This window comes from Leptonychotes weddellii, chromosome 10 (assembly GCF_054177405.1).
Source record: "Leptonychotes weddellii isolate Sample4059 chromosome 10, ASM5417740v2, whole genome shotgun sequence".
NCBI classification, from domain to species: Eukaryota; Metazoa; Chordata; class Mammalia; order Carnivora; family Phocidae; genus Leptonychotes; species Leptonychotes weddellii.
The window spans coordinates 86,585,031-86,595,961 of NC_138378.1; the positions used below are offsets into that span (position 1 = coordinate 86,585,031).

At 49.3% G+C, this 10,931-nt stretch overlaps 1 protein-coding gene across 2 annotated transcripts in view; it reads right to left on the minus strand.

Moving 5' to 3' along the window:
• The window catches only part of TRABD2A (TraB domain containing 2A), a 48,557-nt gene extending 38,538 nt beyond the window's left edge, over window positions 1-10,019 (minus strand). Inside the window, exons 1-2 of one of the 2 annotated variants that reach the window (XM_081796677.1) lie at window positions 9,667-10,013; window positions 36-596 (exon numbers count right to left, since the gene is read on the minus strand). In XM_081796677.1, coding sequence (XP_081652803.1) covers window positions 36-596; window positions 9,667-9,774 — 669 coding nt within the window. In that variant the 5' untranslated portion in view covers window positions 9,775-10,013. Of the gene's footprint in view, window positions 1-35; window positions 597-9,666 lie in introns of both variants that reach the window. The other variant, XM_081796678.1, reaches the window with a different exon arrangement.
• Window positions 10,020-10,931: the final 912 nt, after the last annotated feature.

Sequence of the window (10,931 nt, forward strand, 5' to 3'; positions counted from 1 at the left end):
CAAAGGCCAAGTCCTTCATACAAAGAGGGTCTTACCTGTGAAAAGTTCAGCCCATTCAGTGGATGGCACTGCTCTTCCACCTTTTCCACGGCCCCAGTCTGCTTCCTCAGCCGCTCAGCCTCCTGGGCAAGGTACAGGTCTAAGACAGGCACCCCACGGGACTTAACGTCCACTTCCGTCAGGGAGTTGACCATGAGCATCACCCAGATGGGCCTCTTCCGCTCCCAGTTCCCCGCAATGGCATTGAAGAGGTAGTCGGCATAGAGACCTTTGCCACGTTGGTCTGGGGTCATCCACGAGGGCATCATGAGCTTGACATACTCCAGGTGGCGCTTGAGGCGGCAGTAGATGTCCCAGGGGAGCACGTCCTGGAGGTTCTCTCCCTGTGGCAGCATCTGACAGCTAGTGAGGGCTGAGATCGTGTAGGGGTCCGTGAGGTCCAGCTCGAAGTACACAATGCTACTCTGCTGAAAAGCCTCCTTGGAGTTGTCCGGGATGAAGTCCCACACCCGAGTGTATGGAACATGGATCGTGCCAAAGAAGTAAGACGGCGGATCTCGCTTTATGGTCCACAAGAAGGAATTCAATTCACTTTGCTGAAAGGAACAGAAAGGACACTAAGTCATGACATGGACGGTCAGAAACCCAACAGGAGAGAACGAATTGGAGAGACAAGTCACACAGCAGGAGAAAAATGATCAGAGTCGGATTTAGACTGAGTCTAGGTACATTCACCTGCCAGCAGTAGGAGTCCTCAAGGCAGCATTTTCCCCCTTTTCCACCGAAATGCTGATTGAAGTCGAAAAAGCAATAGCCGTCCTTGAGTTTGCCCTAGCAATGAACTGGGCCGGAGGTAAAGCAGGGACTCTCAAGAGACTCCAAGGACACACCTGGTACAGATAAGGGGACACCTGAAGAGACCACTGGTACCTCCCAGGCAGGAGACTGATGGTGTCTGCGGCTTTGGACCTCAAACCCAACATTCCCAAAAGCAGTGGCTCTCAATGGCTGCACATTCTCTCCCAGCAGCTACAGGCTTAGAAGCGGTGAGCATCCACCCAAGGCCAAGCCACGGTGCCCTGAGTGTCTCAGTCTCGACAGTGGGCATTGACGACGTGTCTGTTTATTAAGAGACCCCATATAAAAACGTGCACAGGGCAGCCCTCCAGGACTTCAAGTCTCAAAGTCAGATAGACTCATGAGGTGAACCATGCGTCAAGCAACCCAGAAATGTGAAAATCCAGGTTTACAGAAAAGACATTTCTTTACAAAAAAAGCTTTAATTTCAGCAGCCTTTTAAGTAACATGCTTTCCTGGATGGCAGAGTTTCAACTTACCATCAGCTCTCATTATTGTCATAGTTATGTTCTATAAACAAACACTGAATTACCGAATAATGAACTGCTGCTCCTAGGAGACATATAAGGGTTAGGTTCCTACAAGCCTCTGGTCACAACATTTTCATTCTCAGATCAATGCATAGCCCTGTTTTGTATGTGCTTCCGTTGAAAAGCACCTTATTGAATACATGTCGTTGATTCATGAACACTGAACTCACGACCAACAGCATTACAACTCATGCCTGAACGAAGCTCATCTAACACATCCATTTTCTCCCTAAGGCATGTCACAGCCTCCTTGTGCTTAGGAACACGAGATGGTCTCTGTGCTTGGTTATTTTAAACAGTGAGATCACCCACAAGAAGCATAAAATGCAAGAAACGTAGCATTCAGTAGACCAGCAAAAGGACACTTGTTCACCTGTTACTTGTTGAGAGCTGAAACACAGCACGGCATCAATTTATTCGACCTCAGCTGCGAGCGTGTGCATCGGGCGACTCAAATTTTCCCCAGCTCTAGGAACCGCTGCACATGACCATGAAAGTGCCATAAGCATAGGGATTACAAATCAATTTTAGCATGCAGGCCAATTCACAAATACGAAATCTACAAATAATGAGGATCAGCTGTATTTGCATTTGTGTGTTAATGGTTTAAGTAAGCAGCATCTACCTATTTTCAAATGAAATGATACACAGAATCTCACAATCTAAGGCAAAAGCTGGTTGATTCAGGGGCCCCATTCTCACAGCCTTCAACCTTCTCTTCTCCTCCTGCCCCCTGGCCACCTTCCACAAAACACCTTCTGACCACTCAGAGGAGGGCAGAGAACACAAGGGTTGGGCATGAGATAATGGTGGGGGAAGGTGGGCAGCGAACAGGCTCACAGCTCTGGATGAACACTATTGGCTAAAGCAGCCTGAGCCAGTGCTGGCCACCTGGGAGCAGGCCTAGTGTTCCAGAACAGGTTTTTAAAAAGCAACTACAAATCTTGAGTTTAAATAAAACATTCCAATTGGAGGGGCACCTGGGTGGCTCAGTTGGTTAAGCGTCTGCCTTCAGCTCAGGTCATGATCCCAGCGTCCTGGGATGGAGCCCCACGTCGGGCTCCCCGCTCAGCAGGGAGTCTGCTTCTCCCTCTGCCGCTCCCCACTGCATGTGCTCTCCCCCCCATAAATAAATAAAATCTTAAAAAAAAAAAAGGTTCTCTCTCCCTCTGCCTCTCCCTCCCAGCTCACACATTCTCTCTCAAAAAAAAAAATCCGATTGGAATATGTTTTGCCTCCATTTTCTTAAATGCCTTGCAAGCCAAACAGAACATATCTCACTAGCCCCCAGCCTGTGACTTTGGTTTTTTTTTTAAGTATTTAAGTTACAGTTCTGCTCACACACACACACCTTTTCAAGACTGCACTAATTGGTAACAAGAGCCTAAATTCTGCTTCTGTCTCAGCTACCTCCCTGAGATTTTTAAAAGCCACTTCATTTCTCTCTATCTCAGATTCCCCATCTTTAAAAGTTAGATAACAATATCTGTTATAGGTTATGGGAATAAACAAACTAGACAGGTAATTGTTAAATGAATGAAAAATGAAAGAAAGAATGTATTTTTAAAACGTATTAATGGTTGAATTGATATTAAGGGATGAATCAAATCCAGGGTCTCCAGCCAGCCCTCAGGCACCCTCTTATGGAGTAATGACTGTCTCCAGGGTTATTTAAATACATCAAAAAGCCAAACTGAAACTCTATCCAAAACAATGGCTGCCAAGGCTAATTAAGCAGTCAAATGCCTCACTGTTTGTTAGAATTAAATCAAGCCAGTAGAAAAACACTGGTTAACTAGATGCTAATCAAATCAAAAGCCGAGACGGACAGTTATACTTTGGTTCATTTAAAATGGGTCACAAAATGATTACCTATCAAGGCGACTGGTTTGGTAGAGGTGGTCTTCTAGGTAGACGTTTATTTTAGTTTATTTGTTCATTTTACGGGGAAGTTGCTAACTGAAGGGCCCTGGATGGTGATATGACTAGGCACCGCTGACCTATAGGAGGGATCTGCTCACACAAGTTCCACACAGTCTAGCAAAGGACTTCTACACAGTTTCCAAATGGGAGACAGAGCAAAGAGCTACAATGCTATTATTAAACCCGTGGGCACCCTAACTCATTGTCATCTATCAGGAGACTATGATATTAAATATATTCCCAGGAAAATCCAACCCATATTGCAGGGTCATGGTTGGGGTTGGGGGATAGGCAGAGTGGGAGGGCTGGTTTCATTTCACTTTGGTTTTGGTTTGTTTTTTCCCCCAATACCCTTAATCTCCCTAAAGTCTCATCCTACCTCAAAATACTTAACACTTCTCTTTATTTTTTTTAAGATTTATTTATTTATTTATATAAGAGAGAGGGAGAGAGCACAAGCAGGGGGAGGGGCAGAGGGAGAGAGAGAAGCAGTCTCCCCGCTGAGCGGGGAGCCCGACACGGGGCTCAATCTCAGGACCCCAGGATCATGACCTGAGCCGAAGACAGAGGCTTAACCGAATGAGCCACCCAGGTGCCCCTTTAACTTCTCTTTAAACAAAATCTGTTCAACTATATGTATCCATTTTTATTAATTATTTATTACTGCCTTTTCAATTAGTATTAGTCTAGAAATGGAGTTGTTGGGGCGCGTGGGTGGCTTAGTCATTAAGTGGCTGCCTTCGGCTCAGGTCATGATCCCAGGGCCCTGGGATCGAGTCCCGTTATCGGGCTCCCTGCTCCTTGGGGAGCCTGCTTCTCCCTCTCCCACTCCCCTTGCCTGTGTTCCCTCTCTCACTGTCTCTGCCAAATAAATAAATAAAATCTTTTTTAAAAAAATAGAAATGCAGTTGTTGTACAATCTTTTTGCTGAAAACTGCTCATAGTAAAAAAAAAAAAAAAAAAAAGACTCACATTCTGGCATCCAGCCACATAGTAACAATAATGACGCTAAGAACAATAATGGTCACTGTGCACCAGGGACAATCCAAGCATTGCACATGAATGCTCCTACTACATTTGTTCAACATGCATTTACTCCACAATTATTTATGCAGCACTTATTATGTATCAGGCACTGTTGTAGGCAGGAGACGCTGGGATATTCTAGGGCACTAGGAATACAACAGTGAATGAAAAACAGGTCCCTGCCTCGGGTATGTCAGTGATATCTGTTGTGGAGAAGATGGAAGCAGGAAAGGGAACAGGGAATACGGGTGCAGGAGATATTCAGCCTTAAATAAAGTGATCAGAAAATCACGGAATGTCTGGTAGGAGATTTAGGCCTTGCTGTGAAGGGAGGTGAAAGGGCAAACCGGGGGGATGTCTGAGAGAAGAGCATTTCCTCCAGGAGGAGGGAACAGCAGTGCAAAGGCCCTGGTTCTAGGTTCTAGGAAGGTTCTAGCAAGGATGTCATCATAACTACGGCAGGATGAGAGAAGAGCAAAGCAGGGGAAAGGTCAGAGAGGTGAGCAAGGCCAGGCCACACTGGAGCTAGGGCAGGTTTCTGTGAGAGGAACAATAGGAGCCGACCTAATGCGTAAACAGGATCACTCTGGTGGCCATGAGGAGTAGACTATGGAGGGATGAGGACAGACGCAAGAGAGTCAGTTAGGACATTACCAAAAGAATCCAAGAGAGAGAACACAGTGGTAGTGACAGAACTGAGATGTGATGGATATATTCTGGAAGCTAGAGCTAATAGGACTTGCTGAGGAATTGGTTAATTAAAAGGCTGAAGTTGCCATCAACCAAGAGAGAGGAGAGACAGGATGGAGCAGGAGCAGAGCGGAAGGTCAGAAGTCTGGCTTGGGCCCTGCTGAGTCGAGGTGTCAAGCAAACAACCAAGTGGGGAGGTTGAGCTAGGAGGTGGATGCAGGAGTCTGGACTTTCGGAGAGGCCTGGGCCAGAGATAAACACGAGGTACTGTCACCATTTAGATGTTCTTTAAAGTCATGGGACTAAAAAAAAATAAAAAAATAAAAAAATAAATAAAGTCATGGGATTGAGTAAGATTTCCAAGGGACTATGTGTAAATTGGGGGAAAAAAGGTCTAGAAATAATCTAACCTTGCAAAGTCAAGGGAAAGAAGAGCAGCCAGCGAAAGAGAATGAGAGAAGTGACCATCGAGGTTGCTGAGAAAATCGAAAGACTGGGAAGCCAACTGAAGACAGCGCTTCAAGGAGGAGAATGTAAGCAAGGGGTTCAGTGTGGCTGATGGGCCAAATGAGACAAGGATTTGAGAACTGGCCTCTGGATGGAGCAACACTGAGGACACTGGGGACCTAAACAAGAAGAGTTTTGGTAGCATGGTGGGGGTGAAAGCCTGCCAGGCACCCCCCATTCAGGAGAGAATCGGAAGAAAGGCAGTTGAGAAGATACACAACTAATTAAGATGCTGGCCATTTCCACATGCAGAAATGGAAACCTTGAGAGGATTAAGATGTTACCCAAGGTCCCCTAGCTGCTGAGTGGATTCGAAGCCAGGCAGGCTGAGCCCTGGGTTTAAAACACCACAATATGCGACCTTAACATGCAACAGGCTCTACTCATGATTCAGCGTCCTATCTCTTTCCACGAATACTCTAGTAGGTACAAGGTGGCTCAGGAGCACTTCCTGACTCAGAATCTGAAAAGGCTCTGTCCAGATCCCCTTCCCTAGCCCCATGACCTCCCCAAATAAATCCACACTAACATTTTTTTTTAAGATTTATTTATTTATTTATTTATTTGAGAGAGAGAGAATGAGCCAGAGGGTGGGGGGAGGCAGAGGGAAAGGAAAAGAGAGAATCTCAAGCCGACTCTGCGCTGAGCATGGAACCTGACACAGGGCTTGATTTCACAACCCTGAGATCATGACCTGAGCCGAACTCAAGAGTTGGACGCTTAATTGACTGAGCCACCCAGGCACCCCCACACCATTTTTAAATCCTCAGATTGCCACCTTTTCCCACTCTGTCTTTTCAAAATAACACAATCTGGGGGGCTTTCCCACTTTTTTAAGGCAGGGGTTTTGAAGTGTTTTTAAAGAAACGTTCCTCATCTTACAGAGCTTCTTCAGTAAACGGAGCTCTGCTCTGACCAAGGGGATAGCTCTGTCCCACGTGGCACCAGCAACCCCCTCTGCCGGCCACTGACGGCTCCCTCCCAGGCACGCCTTGGGTAGAGCAGGAGCTGAAAGAAAAGTCTTCAGGGCTTCTGATCCAGGAGCTCTCCCCGTGCCTTTGCCCACCAGCAACCCCCCAGGCCACTGCGTGGGTCCGAGGGGTGCAACTGCCCCTGCCGCCCTTATACTCAGGGGTGGGGCTGTTTTGTCTCCACAAAAGGAAAAGAACAAAATTGTTCTACCAGCCCATTTCAGTGTAACTGTGGCCACCATGTGCCACTAGCTGAAGCCATGTGTTTTAACATTTGACTGAAGGATGGGCGCCTGGATGGCTCAGTCGGTTAAGCCGCTGCCTTCGGCTCAGGTCATGATCCTGGGGTCCTGGGATCGAGCCCCGCATCGGGCTCCCTGCTCCGCGGGAAGCCTGCTTCTCCCTCTGCCTGTGGCTCCCCCTGCTTGTGCTCTCTCTCTGTGTCAAATAAATAAATAAAATCTTAAAAAAAAAAAAAAACCATTATGACTGAATAGAATAAAAACTTAACACCATAAACACTTCCCTTCTGAACCTTGCTGCAACTGCCCTGAAAGAAAAAGACGCGGCCATGGATGACAGACGCAAGAAGCTACAAGCTCTGTCAACTGAGTCACTGGCGATTTTAACACACACATCAGTAATCCATGCAATGAAACAAAGGAGCACAATGACAACTTGTGCAATGCAGACTAAGTCCCTTAGCGGCTGCACCCCTCAGCTCCCTCCCGTCCCAGCCTCCTGGGGCCTGTGATAATGGCACTTTTCCAAAAGTACTCTTCAGCACACCAGCTAGGATGATACCAAAGTGAGTTGGCTTTAGTTGACACTCTTCATTCACAAATATTTATTGAGCATCTACTGCAGCCAGGCACTCTTCTAAGCACTGGGGAGGCAGCAGCAAGCCAAACAGACAAAAATTCCTACCCTTATGAAGATTACATGGTGTGTGTGTGGGGAGGGGGGGGTTAGGGAAGCAGAAGCAAACAAATTTTTATCAGTTAAGTGCTCCGGGAAAAAATAAAGCAGGAAAGGCAGATAGGAGGGCAGGTGGGTCAGGGGGTTGACATAATCTTTAATAGATAATCAGGAAAGGTCTCTTTCAAAGAGTTTGAGGAAAGACCAGATGGAAGTATAGGAGCAAGCATGTGGATATGCGGGGGAAGAAATAGCACATGTGAAAGAACAGAGGCAGGAATAATAAAGAACACTTACTGAGTTCTGTTTGAGTATAGATAAGGAAGAGACAACCTGCGTGGTGCTCAGTGCAAAGCCTGCAATATCTGCAGACAGACCAGCTCAGAAGAGCTCTCTGTAATGATTAACGAAAGTTGACCACCAAACCAGCTCTCAAGCCGCAGAATGCTACCCAGGAAGCCGCTGCACTGGATTGGAGGCTGGATTCCGGAGCTCTACAATCTCAAGACCCCAACCTCCTCGGGCACCCACCCACAGTCCTGCCACTGACTGACCTGACCTCGGCAGGGGATAAGACAGTTTGCCCACAGAACAGAACACAGATTTTCAAAATGTGGTCCAGGGACCTGAGGCTGTCCCCAAGACCCTTCTGAGCAGTCTGTAAAGTCAGAACTATTTCAATAATAATACTAAGATATTTTCCTCTTATGCTCTCATTCTCTCCTAAGTGTATACAAATAGACTTTTCTAGAGGCTACAGGTGTAGCATAATATCACTGCTATGACAATTAATGGCATGTGTCCTTATGTATTCTTGTGTTTTACTAATATTTCCATTAACCCACATACATAAAGGCTCTTTGGAGTCCTCAATACTTTCTTAGAACGTAGATGGGTCCTGAGACCAAAAAGTTTGAGTACTAGAGAGTAAAAAGGCCATGAAGACAGGTTCAAGAATCAAGAGAAACAGAGACGTTATCAAGACTCACTGGTCACACTATAATTACGAGTGGATTTGCAACAGTGAAAAACGTTTGCTTTCATAGGAAAGGATGGATTTCTGCTTTGTAGAACAAGGGCGCAGCTACCGTACCGTTCCTCTCCGGCGACTGCGCCTCCCGCCTTCCTAGAGGGAGAGCCTCCGCCTGTCCGCAGCCCAGGACGCGTTAGGGAGCTCAGTGTGACTCCCCGCTAAACCCCGTGGAACAGGAAGGCTCAATTAGGTCACCCTCTCCTTCGCTGTGGTTAGGATGATGAATAAAATTACCACCAGCCAGGGTGACGGGGCCCACGATGCTGCACAGGTGTCACCGAAGGTGGGCCGACCTAGTGTCCAAGGGTGCACAAGCCATCCAAAGGACGGGCCTAGGATCACCCTCCCCAGCTCCAGAGATCCGGAGATCAGACCCACCGACACAAACACAAAATTCAAGCTCCAAGGAGCTCGGAAAAGAGGAACTTGAGAACGACAGAAAATTCCGAGCGTAAGAAAACTGATCAGGAGAAGGAAATCTCGATAGAAGGCCAGTCTCGGAGGCGCAAGACCTCTCCTATTTCCGCTCGGCTTTTGCTCCTGGAGGGCTGGGTGGACCGGGGCAGGTCACCGGGACTCCCTCGCCTGAGTTCCCCTCACCTGCAAAACGCTGATGCGAATATCTAGGGAAGCGCGTGTGCGTGAACGCGAGGCTGTCAGATGTGGTTACTTCGCGAATGCGCTCTGTCACCTGGGGCACAAAGGTCCCTCTCTGAGCCTCAGTTTCCCAGATCGGTAAAACAAGGGGAATGGCTTCAGCTCCCCCAAATCCCTTCTAACTCGGGTATTGAATATATGAAGGTTAAGTCAAGCAGCTGCAGGGCGCTTTTACCATCTCAATAAAAGCAGGAGAAATTAAACGCTAGGCAAGAGAGGGCAAAACAAACTTCCAAAGTAAATGTGCCCAAGTCCCTGCAGCGCTCGGTCGTCGAAGACTCATCCGCCCGACGTCCCCTAAAGCCCGCGAAGCAGGCTGGAGAGACCCAGGAGACCCCGCCGGGACTCTCCCTTCTGCTGCCCTGCCCAATAGCGAAGGCTGGGGACAGGGTCTCATACGGCCGGGGGGCTGCGCCCCCCGCCAGAAAGGGGAACCCGGGGCCGCGGCCGGACGCACGGGATCCGAGGGCGCGGTGCTTCGCCGGCCTGGGACGGTAACCACCCCCGCGAGGTGCGGGGAAGCAGCCTCGCCCGCGCGGGACGCGCGCCTCACCTGGGGCTTGAGCTCGCAGTTGGCGGAGGCAGGCGCGCCGCGCCGCGGGGCTGCGCCGGGGGGCAGGAGGCAGAGGGTCGGCAGCAGGAACCAGCTCCAGGGACTCATCCTCCCCACCGCGGCTCGGAGCCCCGGGAGGCGGCGGGGGGAGGGGGAAGGAGTAAGGCAGCAGTCACCGCACAGTCCGGCTAGCCGGCGGCCGCGGAGCTGCGGACTAGCGGGGCGCTCGCCATGGCGTGCGGGGCTCGGGGGACCGGGGGTGGGGAGCGCTGGCCGGCAGCCCCGCGCCTGGCGTCGGCTCTCGCTGCAGTTCGCGCGGCCGCCTGCGGGCGGGGCTGGGGCGAGCCGGGCAGCGGCGGCCACGTGGGGCGGGGCCCTGACCTCCCACCCTGACCTCCCACCCCCCACCCCGCTGCCCCTCAGTCCCGCTTCTCCCGCCCAAACCCGGCCGGGGCCGCCGGCCACCGTGTGAGCCGGCCAGAAGGGAAGAGTCCAGTTCCAGCACCGTCTTCCAGCCTCGCGCAGAAATCCTATTGGCTCCTACCCTCACGTCTGTATTTAGGCTACCAGTTCTGAGGGTGGCTCTTGATCGAAAGAGACAGACCAAAGAAACAAATATAGGCTATTTTTTTTTTTAAGGCAAGCTCATTTAAACAAAGGAAATGGCATTGAAGTTTTGTCTGTAAAAGAGGGGAATAGTCAGTATGTGCATACACTTAAAGTCCGGAACCACAAAGGCCGGCACTCCATTCAGTGTCCTCTTAAGGGATGTAGGGTAATAATATTAAGCATGTGAACACCAAACTCGGATTACCTCACAGATTAGATGAGGACATTGATGGAAAGCATCTTGTTTGATGCACATTGCAGGCCTACAAAATGTTTTTGCTCCCTTTCTGCCCCAAACTTTCCAAGGGCCTTTTCACAGCATTGATGCTTCAGGAAGAAAAAAATTATCAAAGCCCCTAGCTGTGCCCAGCCCCTGCCACCTGCTACCCGAGGCCGGAGTGCACTTTACCAGCCTTTCTGTATAGCCCAGACTTACGCGGGATCACCTTCTGAGGGGTGTAGTGGGGGTTCTTAATTCTGAGTTGCTGTCCATTTTGAGACTCGATAGAAACTGGAAGCAAAGGCGGGGAGACGTGCGGGGAGGCGCAGTGGCCCAGATTTACACATGATGGGAGGAGTTTTCTGAACCGCAGGCGCCCATCTACAAAACTCCAGTAAAGAACCCCTGGCTTTAAGAAGCCAAGTTTTTCCAGCTT